The sequence below is a fragment of the Vicugna pacos genome, chromosome 6, assembly GCF_048564905.1.
Source record: "Vicugna pacos chromosome 6, VicPac4, whole genome shotgun sequence".
In the NCBI taxonomy this organism is placed as follows: domain Eukaryota; kingdom Metazoa; phylum Chordata; class Mammalia; order Artiodactyla; family Camelidae; genus Vicugna; species Vicugna pacos.
In genome coordinates this window covers 65346645-65365741 of record NC_132992.1, presented here as the reverse complement: position 1 = coordinate 65365741, position 19097 = coordinate 65346645, and the positions used below count along the sequence as shown (strand labels likewise).

At 30.5% G+C, this 19097-nt stretch overlaps 1 protein-coding gene across 8 annotated transcripts in view; it reads right to left on the bottom strand.

The window, feature by feature from the left end:
• GPHN (gephyrin) overlaps positions 1-19097 on the bottom strand; it is a 432492-nt gene that overhangs the window by 160305 nt on the left and 253090 nt on the right. For 4 of the 8 annotated variants that reach the window (XM_072963279.1, XM_072963278.1, XM_072963275.1 and 1 more), the window contains one exon: positions 7994-8050. The exons of the other annotated variants lie outside the window; for them this stretch is intronic. In XM_072963279.1, the coding sequence (XP_072819380.1) occupies positions 7994-8050 (57 nt within the window). The remainder of the gene's footprint in view (positions 1-7993; positions 8051-19097) is intronic. 8 annotated transcript variants of the gene reach the window in all.

The following is a 19097-nucleotide window of genomic DNA, read 5'->3' as shown; positions in this document are numbered from 1 at the left end:
AATATTCAGAAGATTTTATACACTTACCATCACATAAACTTGTGATAAAATGTATCACTGCCACTTAATGGGTCACTGTGAAGCAGTTTCTAAAATATTAGTTCTAAACATATTAAGAAATTAAACCTTTCTTTCAATCACATATACATCTGATTTTCTTTAGCAAGATACTAGTTCTAAGAAAGCCTTCCTCTGCATGTTTGTTCTGTTTCTATAATTATACCCATAAAATGGAAAATTTTTATCTTTCAAAATAAAATTTAAGTCTTATCTTTTTCCCCCACACTTCTCTCCCTTTTCAATTACTAGGGAAATTTACTTGTCAAGTTCTTTTATTAGTACCTCATTTTTGTATTAAAGTCAATTCTGAGAAGGGTAATTCTGCAGTAAGCATTAAACACCTCACAGATGTGTCATTTCCAATCCCAATGATGCCTTAGGCTACTGTAGGCAATTTTATAGGTTATTAGATGTTCAAAGCACGAGACAGATTTTGTTATTTTTCAGTAGAACTGAATCTTCACATTGTATTAACTAACTTTACATGTTAAGTGAATTCTAATAAAATGAAAGGCAGCAAAATTAGCCCATATTCCAAAGAGATAATCCTAAAAAGTTGTTTACTGTCATCTTCATTATTACTGTAATCTGGTCATATTTATAAGACATCATCTACCAAGATACTCAGGATGTTACATAATTATGAATTAAACAGTAAATAAACACATATTATTAGTATGAGTAAATGCCAAAATGTTAAAATAGGAGGACTTAGGAGGCTCAATGTTCTATACACTAGAACAAAGAAACATTGACATTTGCTTAAAGAAAAAGTATGCAAACAAACTGATGTTTACTCATTTAAAGGCTACTGAAAGATTATTTATCTAACGTTCCAGCTGTTCTTCATCACCTCAAAGTTGACTGATTCAATGTAGACACCTTTTAGATTTTTAAGTGCTATATTAAGATATGACAGTTAAATGAAACTTTTAGAAGGTATGAGTTGAGGTACGGTCAAATAGGAAATGTAGTAGAAATCAAAAGCTGATTATGGTTTTCAGGGGAAATATCTTTATTAAGATGCAAGGAAGTAATAAACAGAAAAATGCAATGTGTACAGCAAAATAAAAACACATTTTTAAAAAGTTTAAGGAGCAAGAATAAAATTTATCTTTATACTCTAATAAATCTCTGTAAGAGGTCCTCCAAAGAAGAGGAATTTATAATCTATACTTTATCCATGTGATAGTTCTAAATTCAAAGGGTTTAATAGTAACACCATTTACTTTGTGGGCATGTGTGAGTGTTTTGCATGTGAGTGTGTTTTGCATGTGAAGAAAGAGTAGCTAGAAAAAACAATGTAAAAAGGAAGACAAAAAATGTAAAGGTAGAAAATTTCAGGGGATCAACTCTTTTAAGCACATGTTCCATGCAGAATAATCTGAACCCCCCCCAAAATGTGCAGCATTCCTTTTCTCAATCTCTAAAATAAAGATAATTTCAGCCCCTATTATACAGCCCTATAATTACAGCCCCTATTATAACCATTTCTTTGTCAATGTCATCTTGACACACTAACCCGTTTTAGAAAGTATTGGCAAACTTTTTCTGTAAACAGTCAGATAGTAAATATTTTAGGCTTTATGTGCCATATGGTCTTTGCTACAACTGCTCAACTTTGCCACTGTAGTGCAAAAGCAACCATAGACTAAATGCAAATGAAGAGTATGGCTATGTTTTAATAAAACTTTATTTCTGGACACTGAAATTTCAATTTTATATAATTTTCCACATGTAACAAAATGATGTTCTTTTGATTCCACTGCCTTCCCCCAATCACTTAAAAAATGCAAAACTCATTCCTAGCTCATGGGCTCACAAAAGACCCACAAAAGAGAAACAGGGTTTGGCCTGAGGACTGTAGTTTGTTGACCTCTGAATTACAGCATTAACTTAATGAATAAAAAAGTACAAAAAATCCAAAGAAAATTCTTTGACAATGTAAAAAGAGTTAGTTCAAAACTAATGCTGGAATGAAAATATTGATATTAAAAGATCTATAAAATCACAACCATCTAATTCATTGTTTATATTATCCTATTTCATACTAGTCTTATTTTGGCATTCAAGAAATTATTAAATATTTAAAAACCACTCTTCAAAAGACATTGCTTTCTGACTTGATTCAAACATTTTTCTTAAACTTAATAAAAATACAGCCTTATTTTAAGTGATAGCTCCTCCCTTAACTTTTTCCACTTCAAATAATACCATCCCTTTTTTGTGTGTGTTAGTATAGCAGGTACCTATATTTCGTCTACTTCATTATCTTTCTTCTTAGTTCACTTATACATCAATAATCTATCTCCCTAAGTCATCTTCCCTTTGTACGTCAAAGCCTTTAAAAAATTAACACATTTGGTTACCCAAAACTAATCTGTATATATTTGTACCTGAATGGAAATTTACCGTCATATTACATAGGCTAAGTGAAAACACAAAATTTGTGGCTTTGAGGTATTTTTATTCCTCTCCTTTCTTTTTTTCCTATTTGTCTTTATTTCATGAGAATTTATCTACTTTTTTGTTAATGTTTTAACATTCAAGTTCTCCAGGGACCCACTGCACTTTAATGAATTAACTTCAATATTATAAATTTACCTTGATGTATATTAAACAAAGGATTTGTTTGCATTATCTTGTTTTCCAATTCTGAACACTGTCTGCACTGTGCTTCAATCTTGTGAATTATGTATTTATTTATTGATGTATAGGTGATGTACAATATTCTATAAATTATAGATGTATGATACAGTAATTCACAATTTTTAAAGGTTATACTCCATTTATAGTTATTATAAAATATTGGCTACATTTCCTGTGTCTATAATATATCTTTGTAGCTTATTTTATACAAATAGTTTATATCTCTTAATCCCCTACTCCTATATTGCCCCCCTCTCCCCTCTTATAACCACTAGTTTGTTCTCTATATCTGTGAGTCTGCTGCTTTTTGTTACATTCACTAGTTTGTTATAGTTTTTAGATTCCACATAAAAGTAAATCATACAGTATTTATCTTTCTCTGTCTGACTTATATTCTTCTTACTAAATCCATGCATTTGATTACATGGAAAATTAATTTTTTTTCTTTATGTGGTTTTATTCTTCATTAAATTAAGCAAACTTTATTTAGTTACAAGGTGATAAATTTTCTATTATTAAAATTACTAAAAACCCATTTAGGGTTCAGAATACTTTAGCTTTGTACAATATGCAGAAAAAGAGAATGCATTCTTAATTTAGAATTCAAGAATCTAATGCATCCTACTTTTTGCTATAGAAGAGTCCGTGTAAAATAAAGAAATGTTTTCGTATGAGAAATAAATAAAATTTAGTAATAGTCTAAAAATTACTTAACAGTATATTCTACTTTATATCATTGATTATACATAATAAATCAAAATTTCTATCAAAAGGGTTCTATCGTCTATAAAAAATAATACATCATATGGATGATACCAATGGAAGCATTAATGAGTTAATTAAATCCTTATCACAAACTTGTGAATGATGTCTCACCTTCTTCAACTATTAAATAAAATATTTAAGTAGCAACTTTGTTCTGAACCTTTCATCTTATTGAAATATTTAGCAATATTTCAATGAATTAAAAGATACCCATATACCTGCTCTTGTCTGTGGACACCTACAATAAATTTTCATAAAATGGAATGGGTGCTACATGCCAATTTATCTCATTTTAGAAACAAAATCTGTTTATATAGCTTATGGTACTGAGAATAACTTTATTCTGCTTCAAAGCAATAATTTTTAATATACAAAGGGATATTTTAAGGAATTCTGGGGTAATGAGAATTAAAGGAAAGGAGAGAAAGTGAACATTCAGCTAAGCATTTGATTTGTATCTTTTCTTAGCTGAACTCTGTAGAGAAGATATTATTATTTGCCTTTTGATAGTTTATTTTTTTATATTTTTCTAGCTAATGAGAATCTTAGAATGATATTCTTTATATTCAATCTTTTTAGAAAAAAAGTAATCAGAACAAAGTGTGACCCAGTGAAATGAAACAAAAGATGAAGACATTGAGATTAGCTATTATGTACTCCACCATGCAGTATAGGTATTGAAAAAAAGAAATTGAAGAGTGGCATGAGAAAACCCAATTTTCAAAGCACAGAACTTTCAATTTAACCCTAATTTAACTCTAACTTCCTATCATATAGACCTTAGCAAGCCTCAGCTTTCTGGTCTTGGTTTGATTGAAAGAAGAATAGTATCATTTCTCAAGACTGGCTAGGGAAGAGTACAGCACTAAACACATACATTATCAGAAACTTTTTAGAAGTTTCTAGAATATCATCCAGGTATATCTAGACTGATTCAACCATAAAATTCATACTAATCTTAAAAAAGCTTTTTAAAATAGTGAAACAGATTCCTTGGGTGATTGTAGATGATCTTTCAAATACTCTTAAGAATACACTTGAAAAGAAGGACTGGTTCAAAAGAAAGAAGTAGAAAAATGAGACATAAATTTCCTTCTCTGTTTAGCTATCTGAATTTAACGATTGATATTAATAAAAACTTTGAACTTTAGAAAGCAGAAATTTAATGAAGAGATATATATAACTATATGGAATATATAATTAAAAATAAAGCTGACAAACCAGAGAATTATCATATCAATATTTTTTATTCTATCCTCTATAACAAAACTATTATGGCAACATGAATTAAGTGTATGGCAATAATTTTGGGAGAAGTAAATCAGGGCTAGGATTCATAGGAACTTTTTTTTTTAATGCCCAGGAATAGGTGGTTAAATACAGCCAGAAATTATTTACTGCAATATTTGAGCTTTTCTTCTGTCATATTTATACCATATACTGTTCTAGAGATTTTAATTCCATTTGTCTTTAAAAGATACATTCAGGAGAAGGACCAAGAATTCTGAGTGTGAACTATCAGTCAAAAAAATACTACTGTTAGTATCCCTCTATGAAGTATGTACAGTATTGAGGGGCTCTAAGGTATTTTCTTCTTCAAAGTGTTGTCCTGGGTATATTAGCCATTATCTCAAGTATCTGTAAGATGTTACAAAATGGTATTCCTAGTGAAAATTCTTACTGCCTAATTTTCTTATTTTTAAACAAAAAAATGATATCTTATAGTTATTCCCAAAGAGTCTGAGCTAAGAGAAATCAATTAACTCAGGAAAAAAAAGTGTCAGCTTTTCAGATTACCTATAGTGACATTCTGACATTGATATTTTCCTTGACAATGGAAATTGAACCATCAAGGCTTTATCACTTGGATCCAGATCGTACTTTATAATCCTGCTGACATATCCAACAAGGAGCAGAAGACAGAGTCAATGGAAAAGCTCCAAATGAAGTCTCATGAAAAGATCCTCAGAAAATTACACAACTGTATAAGAAACACAGATTTTGAAAAAAAAAGTTTTTATTTTGCATTGGAGCCAGAATGTTATTAAATCAAATGCAATGTTAATGTGGTTTAAAGGTCTTCTACCCTGCCAATTTAATCTTTATTTCATAAATGTGAGCATGAAGCTGCAGCTAGAAAAGAAAGAAAAAGATAGGGAGAAAAGAGACAGAAAGTAAAAAAGATGGAGATGAGAGGACAAACCAATCAGATTTGGAATTACCAGTCAGCAGAAGTTTAGGAAAAAAAAAAATCACCGAGTGAAATCGTACATTTACTCTGAGAGAGTATCCTTTCACATTGCCTTCTAGGTGATCTCTGAGCTCCTCCAGCTTTCGATGGAGCTACATGTAAACATCAGAAAATGAATTGAAAAAGCAACTTGTTCTCTTTTCAGTTTTCCTTTTTCCTTTTAAAAATAAGATCACAGCATTATACATTTCTCACTGCCTTTAGCAAACATTTCAAAACATCAAAGTTCTTTTTATAGTGCAAGAATACATGCTCAATAAACCATGACTAGGAAGACAACATGTTATTTTAATTACAGAATCTTTTCTCCCTCAAGTGTTACAGAAAATAAATACTATAGCTATCCTTATAATCCCCTAGAGAGGATTTCAACTTTTCTATTTGGTAGAAATATGGAATAAAGATATTTTAAAATTAGGAAATTTGCCTTTCTTTCCCAAACACACTTTTTGATTTAAGGCTGCATCCATATTAAAGTAAACCGAATTCTAAAACGTAGCTTTTGTTCTTATACATACACATGTGTATACACATAATCATGCTGTATATACACTTAAAAACAATAAACAGACAATTATAACTTGAAGTTGTATACATCCAAAAGCTGAACTTACAGATAATTAAACACACACTCACTTGTACACACAATTCAGTTTACAGCAGACGCTGCTGCAGTTATGGATGCCATTTTATTTTCATTTCACTATCAGTATTTCCAAAAAGCTTTGTGGAACTGCACCTTTTCACTTGAATCTGAGTTATAATCCATAGCCTAGACAATAATAGATTTATGGTCCCTTAAAGAATTAAAATATGATACCTCACAGGTAGACAGTGAGGAATGCTACTGATATATCATCAAGACACATAAACTCATATTTTTCTGACTAAATAATTTTAGTTGGCCTCATTTTGGAAATAAGCATATAATCAATACTTCCTTCCCCTTTGATTATCCTTAGTGAAATAACATTAAAAAAAATGCTACCCAGTATATAGCAGTGCTAGAGAACAGAGAAGATGGCTTGTCTGGAATAAAGGACACAAACATACAGACACACCCTCATCCATGTGCACTCATGTGTGCACACACACAGATAAATAAACAACAACAAAAAAGTAAAATTAAGAAGGCAGAGAGGCAAGGAGAGTAAAGAGTACAGAAATCAGTGCTTCATAAATTGTTAAATGGAAATAAACTGGAGGTGTGTAAAATTTTAAAATGACTTAATATTAGCCTCAAAGTAATCAGTGAATTTTAGCACATTCCAGTACAGTGAATTATATGTCATTTTGATTAATTTAACAGTCACTATTGTTGTAAGGACAAATGGGATTGAGACAGAAGTGGTTAATTTGGGGGAAGATTCCTCTACATATTTTTAAAACTCAGCAAATTTTCCAACCTGCATTTATGGTGGCAGCTTTAAAAGTGATTAATTGGCTATGTCTGTGTTTCTTAAGGGTGATAACTTATTTACCTTTTCATTGTGATTAAATGTTAGAGTCTTGAGTGCCCAAGATATACTGACCAAATGGATATTTAACAACTAGCAAATGGGACCATCAGATCAGAAATCTTTAAGTGGTGTATTAGTAGGCCACATACACAATTGGGCAAACATTTAGATACATATCAATTTCTGTTGATTGTCATATCAGTTTTTTAACTTTAAAAAAATAAAGGGGATTGATTAAAAGGGCTTAAATACTATTAGCTATATGTGAGCCCACTATAATAGCATCATATAAAATTCCTTTCCTTTCTAATTCTTAAGTTTATATATATAATGCATGTTTTTAAACTCATAATAATTATTTTTCTGGAGTGAACTACAAATGGTAATGACACTAAAATAACATTTGATTACTTTTTACCAAAAAACTAAAAATGGGAGATAATATTCTGAAAATAAATATTAGTTTTCCATGTGACAGGAACTTAACACATAGTCAGTGACATCAATCAGAGGAACGGTTTACTCTAGAACCCCAAATTATAGGCACCTGTAATGAGGCAGTTAGCCTTTCTCTTGTTTCTGGTGCCATTCAAAGCTAGTTATTTGGCAGCTTGCCTTCAGCTGGTTGCTCTATGTGTAGCTGAAACAAACAAAAAAATATGACCCAACAGCCAATAAAAATATTAAAATAAAACAAAATGGGATGGTGAAAAATGGAAAAAGCCCCTTTCCGCCCACCACCCTCCAAAAAGGAAGAAGTGTAGGCTATAGACGAAATCTTGCCAAAAAATGTTAGAAACATATTTACTTTGAGGGATCCAACTCTACTAGCAACTCCTTTGCTTTCATCCGGTCGTCTAATTTGCTACAATGAGGGAAGATGGGTAAAAAAGACAGAATAAAGAAAAAGTGAACTTAAAAATTTTTCTAAACATTAGTAAGTAATACATGCAAAAACATCAATTGACTCCTTGAGGTACGTCTTAGGAGGCCAAGGAGTTAACTAACCCAGAGGCTATATGACATGCTCTACAAATAGGCTGGTCACTACAATTCAATCTTTGCTATGACACTATTCCTAAGATGAGGAAATGCACACTTACTTTTGATTATCTTGGGGACTTCTGATGAAGCAGTATCTGGAGTAGTGTTACATTTGCATTTGGTTTATGAAAAACAAAGAATTACAAATATACCTACACAGAAAACTTCGTCTCTTTCAGTATCTATTTCATAGTAATATCAGAAAATACCAATGGTATGATTAGAAATATGAGTGATTTTTAAGTGGAAAGACCAGTCCTGACAAGCATCATTCTTGATAGGTGACAGAGTGAAGCTCCTCTGCTTGCTAACCCAAGCACTGAGGTTGTTCAGCTGTCACTGAGATTCCCAATTAAACAACTTTGCTGCCCAACCAGAAAATTTTAATGCCAGACCAATGTTAGATACATTCACTCCCTCAAAGCTTTCTGTTATTTCAGCTGAATTTTCCTCTTGAGTAAGATAGCAAAAAAGGAAAGTGAAACTGCTATTTAAAAAACTTGTTTTGCAACACTGTAAAAGAGGAAAGGAAGATTCTTGACACAAAGTGTTTCATTAGATGAGATATAAAGTAGAAATTCCTTTGTTTTTTCATAGAGTTGTAACAATAACTAGTATTTTGGTTAAGGAGGAAGACAGATCAAAAACAGGGTAGGGGAAGAGTGGAAGGAAGCTTCAGACCAAGTGCTTTTTTTACATTATGGATTCCTACACATGCAGAATGATGGTCTCCAAGTTAGCTGTGATACTCCTGTTTGTATTAGGAGGAAGTATCAGTTTGATGCCAAATTCCCAGTATTGAAGTCCCCAGGAAAAATAAGAAATCTGACCATGCTACAAAAGTATAGTTCCGGGAGGCAGGCTATAGATTGTCTAATCCCCTTTAGGACATCTCTGATAGTATATGGAGATTGCTTAGAAATAATATGAGAAAATTAAATTTTCACCTTGAAACAAATGCATCTTGGTCCATAAGAATTGTGTCAACTTTTGGTTTTACTTGATATAAATAGTTTTTAGTAATTCTTCAACATTAACTAAATGTTATATCCTAAAGATAATCGCTGATTCTTATTCTTAGTTTAACAGAATTCTCAAATTTAGAAACAATGGATACTAGTTAGAATGGCAACACTCTCTCTATATGAATGAGCCTCTGGATGAACACTGAGTTCATAATATCTAGTCATTTTCTTGTGCTATTTACTTTGATATCAGAGAACATCTTTATATCAAAAGCTGTTTTCCAATAAAAATAGTCTAATGCCTTATGCTGATTTCTGAAAACTTTCAGAAACTGAACACTTTCAGAACTGTTATATAGTAACAAGTGAACACAATTTTCTACATTATTTTTTATTTCTAGAAAGCTTAACATTACATCAAATCCAGCAACATGAAGTAGTTTCTTCAATGTTACATAGGATGTTAATGACAAATCAACAGCCAAAATCCAGTTTCTGATTTCTACTTTAAAGCTGTATTCCTTTTAATAGGCCTGGAAATAAATGGGTTGGGGAAAAAAACTGATGCTTATGAGAGGATGTATATGTGTATATGTCCCTGTCTGTGTGTCTATCTCATTAATGGAAGAAATTTTATGTTAATATATTGATGTATAAAAGAATTTTTTCCTAAATCATTTCAGTTCACAATGCAATTGCAAGTACAGAATGAAAGAATGAAACATAAGAAGAGAAAAGATAGTCACCATTGAACTCTGAATGTGAAAAACAGACTGTAATACTAATTTAAACAAGGGTTTTAGAGCACACAGCTCATCTGTCAATGCTTCACATCAATTTCCTGTCTTTAAATCTGATTTTGTAAATTCTTAATTATCATAAGAGGAAAGCTTTAGAAAATCAATGTGGTTATCAAAGCCAGAAGTTGTTGTCATTTAAGAGTCATGTGAATTTTTTTGTGGCTCGTGAACCAGGTAATAATGCTTAATACTGAAAAACTTCAGAAAGAATTTGAAAAAGATTTCTCATAAACTAAAATTCGAGTTGTAGAGAAAAGTCAAATAAATAATTTTAAAATGTAATGCTCTCATTTATTCTAGTCAACTTTTAATCAGCAATTATGATAGAGTAGTATAAATAAAAGAAATTCACAGCTAATCCAGATACCTGATTTTTATTTTTCTTTGATTAGAATTTAAGAGAAATCATAAAAGATTAAAATTTGGATAAGATGAAATATACTCTTCAAGATAATTATAAAAGCCTCATACCATTATCTAACTTTATACATATTTTTCTATGGGGCTAAACATTATCAATAACTAAGAGAGGTTAAACTGCGAATGTTGATATTACATATAGGATCATTGCAATATAAGTGAAGTTTGAGAATTTGATGTAAAAAAACTGGAGGGATTATGGGACAGTTGAGATTATTTATATATATTAAAAACTAAAATGTTAGTTGCAAAACAAAAACTTTTATCACTAACAATTTTTTTTACCCTGAAGAAATCCTTTCATAAATATTACTGAGACTGTAAAAGACACAAATCAGAGGATGTAAATCATTTCAATCTTCTATTCACCCTCTCAGCTAGAATATATTTAACAAGATATCCATTAAAAATTATCTGAAAAGATTGCACTGTATCACCTCTTTTGTAAAATTCTAGGAATATTTCTTCAAGGCTTAATTACTCAGTAATCTATCCTCAGGGATTAATTACCAGGATGTGGTCTGTAAAGTAGTGAAATAACTGCCATTTGTATTCACCTTTTTTTTTTTTTTTTTTTTAAAGTAAGAGCTTGAATTCTTGCAACAAAAGAAACTGCCTGGATGCAATACAGTATGGGATGTTGATTTCCTTTGATTTGGCTCAGTTCTTCAAAACTTGGCTCATTGTAAAATTATTTCCATTATTAAGAAAGTAGAAAATTATCCCACCTCACCCTCATTTCTCTCACCAACAGTAAGTAGCTGTAAGCATAATACTTTTATAGGCAAACATGGATTTTGGAGTAGAAAACCAGCTTTATATTAATTTTTGAAATGAAACATAAAACCTCAAGGAAATTTTAGGCTTGTAGAAGCCACATTAAGGTAGGAGCCCATATTGCAGGGGGATGCATTAACATTTCTCTTCAGTTATAAGATGTCTGTGAAAAATTGTGAAAAAAGTTTATGTATTTTGTGCATTTGTTTTATTGATGAGAGAACTCAGGTCTTAAAGAGATTCAGTAGCTTTCTGGAGACATATCAGGAAAAAAAAAAGCACAGCTGGTATTAAATTCTCTGGCTCTCAGTTCTCTTCATTAAATTTAGATTCTCATCTGTGGAATGACTAATGTAGATCTCTCCTCTTTCACTAATGATATATTTTGTATTGATTTAGATTAAGATTGTATAGATTAAACATTTCTGTTTCTTTTTTTGCCTTAGGGGCTGAATTGTTTTATTTTCAGAATTATCTAATCTACATTCAAAACTACCCTGAGAGAGAAACATATGGAACCTCATTTTATTATGCCACTTTTTAAAAAAGCATAGGTATCAATGACAGGAAATAAAATTTTTCTTAGAAATTGTTTATCTTCCAACCAATATCACCCAGTTACATTGGTACAGCTAAAAATTGCTTCTGGTAGTTATGACTGAAGGAGGTTTTTAAAAAAGTTTTACTTGAGAACTCAAAATTAAACAAATGCTTATAAATAAAGAAATTCTTTCTGAGATCTAGTTAATATTTCAATTCACTATAGTTCAGCCCTTTCAATAAAACACCATAAAACAATTTTGTTTCGTGATTTACTGAGGCAAGTAAAAAAGAGGGAAGAAAGAAATAAAAGAGAAGCAATAATTCTATGAGTGTATCAAAGAATAATAAATACTCTAATGCATTTGTGGACAAAGGCAATCTGATTATAAAATAAACCAATAAAAGAATACAGAAGATCAAAGAAATAGTTGCAAAGAATAATAAAGAACTGAGAAGTCAAAAATTAGAATCTTGGTAGCAAGTCACAGATCCACCACTGCCCCACCCCCTTACAAAAAAAAAATTACACGTAGGAAATCCTTTATTTCAAAGGCTCTGATTTCTAATGGTTTATTAATATTTGAGATGATTTATTTATATTTTATTATGAATCTATCATTCTGACCCTTAAGTTTCTATAGAAGCTCTGATTCCAAAATAGTATAATCCATACAGTATTAGATTTTTAAGCAAGTTATTTCCTGCCCGCTAGCCAGAGAATAATTCACTCCATGTTCTTTTTTCCCCCAGATTTCTTATCTGTCTAAAAAGGAATTATAAAGCCAATCATAGGTGTGGTATAAAAGTTATTAGACACTCTGAAAAAGATAACTTCTTAACAGCACAGTATATGTTCTTAAGAATCATTTATTACTTATGTATGTGATCAAAAAAAGTTTATTTTCAAATTTTCATTGAAATATAATATTCTACCCAGCAAGATTAAGGACAGAACGGATATAACAATGCTCTGGTATAAATACAGTTATAAAAATAAATAAATTGTTGGCTTAATGAAGATTTGTCATAAATCTGAAAAGGAGGCAAAACCATCCCTGTCATTACCAGATCCTATTTAAATAACAAAACAAACAAAAACTTACATTTTTCTGGTTTAAAAAGTAATGTAATTATAAAATAATCTTAATTTAATATCTATGTAGTTTTGTTTACTACTTTTTTAACTACATATTTTATTTTGAGCATCTTCCAAGCCATTAAATATTCTTAAGGATATGATTTTCTAGGTTATATTAATAACTCATATATATATATATACACACACACATATTACGTAACCATAGACATTAATGTTGGTTCTGATTTTCATGAATATGAATAATGCTGTGATAAATAATCTTATACGTAAGTCTTTATTGCCCTCTTTGATAATTTGCATTGAAAAAAATTCTGGAAATAAAATAATTGGTTAAAACATAAAAAAGTTTAAGGTTATACATATGTTTTGCTTGCAAGGTTACACAAATTTATATTCCTACTAGTGTTTAGGAATATGCATGTCACTTCTCACTATAGCAATGATGATTATAATTTAAAAATAGTTATCAATTTGATTGCAAAATTTTTATTGTTTTTAATTTTTAATAGACTTCCAGTGAGGGTAAATTTTTTTGACACATTCTTTGCTGAATTTATTTCTTTTTATGAAATGGTTGTTCCTGTCCTTTACTCATTTTCTTCCTTTCTTTTTTTTCCTACAAGATTAGAGGAGCTCTTTTAGGCTATCAAACCTTTGATAGATCTGTTGTAAAAAAATTTTTTTTTTCATATCAGCTCCACTATAAGATCCTTGAGATCAGGATTAATAAGTCTATCCATTGCTATATTCCCAACACCTAGCACAGTATTTGATATAATATGCACTAAGAAATAGTCACAGAATGAATTTCTGAATTAATGTGTGCTTTGTCTTTAATACAAGTAGAATAAGGGAGAGCAGATAAACCTGAAGTTTTGGGCAAGAAAATGCATGTCTAATTTTAGATTATGTATCATTTTAAAACATAAAGACCTAAAAAATAGTTTAGTTTGGGATATGCTCTCTATTAAAGTCACGAATGAGACATGGCCAGTTAACTACATAGATTTGAATCATGGCTATATTTAATCAATTCTGCTGCTGAAATAATGATGGCATAGATTATTTTTGTTGGGCTGTCTTTGTACAAAAAATACCCCAAACCTATAAAAAGAAGTTTATAGGAATCAAAGTTAAATTAAAATTAAATTAAAGTATGAAATTAAACAGAAAGCTAGTATTTTTAATATCACTATTCCTTGTATTTCTACAGTTTTCACTTCCTATAACTTGAAAAAAATGAAAGTGGATAGCAAGAGAAGTCAATATTCTATTTCACAGAGACAAGTTTGACCTAAACGAGAAAAATCTTAAATGAAGCTAGAACATTTTCAGTTGATAATCTCTAACTTTATGAAGTAGCATGAAATGCAAAAGATAAAATAAATAATTGGACAGTAACATAATATCAGAGAGAAGGGTAAAAAGAATGATAATATTTATTTAGTCAGTGTAGAAATCTAGTTCAAAAGAACAGAATTATAGGCTTAGGGACTTTCGAGGCTACTTAATTTAATATCATGATGTTACAGACATAAAAACTGAGGTCTACTAGTTCTCACAAAGTTATAAAGTGGTAGACTAGGGTTGATCCTCAATATTTAGTGCCTCATAGTGCAATACTTTTAAAGATTAAATACTGTTGACTTTTCAAACAACTTTACATTCATAATTTTAAATAAATGTCAGTAAGTCAGTCAAATGCAAATGCTAAAAATTGTTTCTTCCAGAATACCATTAAATTGAATTCATGAAGATGTAAAAATGATCTCTTCATGATATCCATATGAATATCTATATGGAGACTCTAAAACATTTAACTTCCAGAGGATTATCACATCATTATTTTTAAAACTAGGAAATATGAAATAACTAAAATGTCCAAAACAGGGACAGTGGAAAAAAGTATGCTATACCCCAAAATTAGAATACTGAGCAATACTTGACATTAATGTTGTAGAAGATAATTTAAAAACATGTAAAGATGTTTATGGCATAGAAAGATGTTCATGTTAGTAAATGAATGATAGGTTAAAATATTATATAGTTTAGTAATAGTAGCTAACATGTAGTGATCATTTCTTATATTTTTAACACTGTGGTAAGTGATTCATATGCATTTTAAAATTTAAACCTTAAAACAACCCTATGTTGCAAACAGCATTATTTTCATTTTATAGATGAGATAATTAAGGTTATAGAGGTGAAGTAATGTTCTGAAAGCCAAACATCTAGTAAGGGATAAAGCTAAGATTCATCACCAAACCTGCCACACTCCAGAACCTAGGCTCTTAATCACTCCCTTCCTGACTTCCCATCATGATCCATTTACATAAAATATTTAGTGTATAGAAAAAAAAATCAGAATGATATATAGCAAAATTTTAAGTTGTTATTTATTAAGGGTAGTCTCACAGGAACTCTGTTTTTGCTTATACGAATTTTCAGAATTTTCTAAAATGAGCATGATTATCACTTTTTTCAAATAAAAAAGGCCATGCCACTTATAGACTGTCTAAGCTATAAAATTGTTATCTCTCTAGCTAATAATTGCTGGTTAGCTATATCTTCTCAGGTGAGCTAATCAAATTTCATCTGCAACTCAGATTTCAGAGTGGCAATTAAAATTTCACAGTTAAGTTATACTTAGTTTCAATCATGAATATAATTCTGTGAACATTAAATAATTAGAAAAGGATGGGAGAATTCCATTTTCAATTTTCATTATATATAAAGGGGGGACACAGTTAGATGAATGAAGAAACAGAAATCAATGTAAAAATCCTGTACAGTTAGCAGAATGTCATAGGAAAGCCATTTAAAATAATTTGTAAACTCAAAACTAAGAGCTAAAATACATTATCTGAGTTTAGTTTTTTCAAAGTATGAAGTACTTTAGTACTGAGTAGCACCTTTTTTATTATAAAAGGATATGAAAACATTTCTTTATTTGAAGTCTCAGAAATCTGTTTTGCTATCAAACCAGAATAGCAAAATAAACATGTTGTCATAAAGGAGAAACTAGACAATAATGAATGAGAGTGGAAATCAGTTACTCAAAAGTCAATAGTAGCCAGGCATTTAATGCAAGTGAGTAAATTAGCCTGGAGGGTATAAAAAGAATGCCAGCTGAGTATTGACATACGTCTGTGCTGGCCTAGTAATGTCAATCTAATTTTTTTTTTAAAGAAGTGGAAAATTTTATTTTTGTATACATCTCACCAATTTTAAATGTTTCAAACTAATTATAAAAGAAGTCATCCCCAACATTATCCCTAATAAAATTATCTTCCAACAACTAGGTTATGGTGTAAAAGAGGGCTCCCTGTGTAACTAAGTAGGCAGGATATCCTAGGGAAACATCAGCTGCTATACAAATATAGAAGTAGTACCCACACTGGAAATGAGTAAAGTTAGCTGGGAATGACAATTTTTGGTTATATCTTTGAAAGACTTTGTGAAGCATTCTATTACTTTGAATCAAGGAGAAGAAGCTCTGTTCTCTGTCCTAGAATTACTCTGGATCATAGAGTCAGGGTGAATTATTTATATGCAGCATGATACTGGTGGCCATTAATATAAAGGATAAGATCTCTGGAATGAGAATACCACTGTAGCATGCTCTAAATGAAAATTAAAGAGAAATAAAATTAAATACACATAATTTTGACCTAGGATGTTTTCAAGAAACATAAACGTCTTTGCTCATTTGATTATACTGGTAGTTCTTCAGGTGTTGTTCACGGACTCATGGGGGTTCCTGATATTCTTTTAGGCATCCACAAGGCCAAATTATTTTAATAATAATACTAAGACATTATTTGCCTCTTACACTATGCTGACATTTGCACTGATGCTACAAAAGCAAAGGTGGGTTGCACATTAGTAAAAATTAAGGCAGTGGATCCAAACAATGAATATTTATTATATTATTCACCACTATATACTAATAGTTTCATTTAACATTGTCCTCAATTAAATAGTAAATACTAATTCAATTTAATTGAAACTTGTCCCTTGAATGTGACAAAATGGGAAATGTGAATAAAATACTTCTGCTGCATACCAAAGAATGATAGGTGTCTCAGAGAAAAGCACTTAACAGTTTGAGTTGCAAGCCGAACTAGCCAGGTTTTGCACAGAACATCATTCACATGAAAGAATGACTAACAAACTATGACTATTCAGACTTAAATGTTGGTAGACAATTTCTTGAAAATGAAATGAGCCAGTCAAATCAAGGAAAATGAATAAGATTTGTTGCTTTTTTCAAAAGGCAAAAGTCTAGGTTTTAAATAAAAACTAGAATTGTGAAAAATGTATATCACCCTGAGCTGGAGAGCTTCCGATGGTTTCAAGCTTTTTTGATGAGCTTGGCAGTTATATTAATGAAGATGATTTTGATATAATCAACAGTTAGGAGAACTTACATTTTCTATGTGATCAAAAAGTATGTTCCAAAATCATGCCTGGATATAAGATCCATTCAAATTTCAAGACAGAGCAATAGATCTTAACATACAGGAGTATGAAATGGTCCTTGACAGGGTTTTAGATTACACACTTCAACCAACTTTTGAAAGATTATCAATTTAAAATTTTTGGTGTAGTGTCAAAGAATATACACAATTCTCTGAAAATTCTATTAAAATAGTCCTTTCTTTTCTAACTACATAAATATGTGAGAATGGATTTGTTTCTTTATATTTTTCAACCAAAACATACCACAATAGACTGAGTACAGAAGCAGATGTGAGAATCCAGCTGTCTTCTCTTAAACCAGACATCAAAATGAATACGAAAAAATGTAAAACAATGCCATCATTTTCAGATTTTAATTTTGGAAAATGTTATTTTTTCTATAACAATGTTATTTATATTAACATATAAAGGCCTTACTGTTCTCATTTGGAAACAAATAAACATTAACAAATTTCTCAGTTTCAATTTTCAGTACAGTAAACATCACCAGATATAGCCCACATAAATAAGCTATTTGAGATCCTTAATAATTTTAAAGTGTGTGAATGGGTCCTAAGACCATTAAATTTGAGAACTGCTGAATCTGACCAACAATGTCGAGAATATTATTGCTCAATATCCCCAAGACGGGGCAGTTAACTTTGCACAAAAAAACTTATATATATTTTTTTTGTTCAGAGAATGTACTTTATTACATTAATTAATGTCACCCATTCAGTGCTATCTAAACTTTTTGGTGTTTGTTGACTCCATATGTAGAACTCATACGTTTCTATAATGTCATTAACAGCTGAACAGTTGTTGATATACCAATGGTGATATGACTTCAGACAAAAGCAAAGAAACGTGATGCTTAGTACAGTCTAACTGATTTCATTTAGGCCCTTAAAAACAGTGGGAAATAATCTGTAGGCCCCAGTTAGGGCCCTGATCTAAGCCAGAATTTTAGCAACTTCATGAGACTCACCACAGACTTGAGAATCAATGAACTAGCCATATTACACAATCACCCTGGTGTTCACAAAGGAAAGTGATGATAATATAAAATAGTTTTTTAAAGCTAATAGCACTAGGAGAAAAATCTCAGAGAAAATATTACCCTGATACTGGATCAATAATGCCATTTTTATATGTAAATGAAATCACACTACCTTTCAGACATTCACATTAAAACTGTGAGTTATGAAAATAGTTTATTCTTTATCCAGAGTAATCTAAATTCTTTTGTTCAAAGGACAACTAGAGAAGCTATAAGAGAAGTCATAATCCTGTATTTTGTTTGAATATAAGATTAGACACTATTAATTATTAAATGAACACATCCTTCATAAAGATATTTCAAAATGCATCATTTTGAATTATTTTATAAACTTTAGTTTAACTAGCTAGATAGTATTTATATTTTATTTCTAAGAGAAAAAAAATAACTTGCTGGTTAATCTGGGCACAAAATTCTATTCTAAACTTTGAGGTACAAGGGAATATATAACAAGAGACTACATTTATTTATTTATTTAAGTCAAACTTCAGATGCTTAGGAAATAAAAGGAAAATTGAATTGGTCTTTAGAAATTTTCCCTATTTTAATAACATCCATGTGGAATGGTAAACTGAAAGTTTGTATTTTTTTTTTTTTGTTCTGCCATTAATCTCCACCTCAAGCCTCTTGATTCTAATAGAGACGCTGCTGCCTTTCATAAGTGAAAATCAGAACTCATTTCAGTTGTGAATCACGCTCACTTTAAAACAGAATTTATGTTATAGAATTATTCTTTTAGCAAA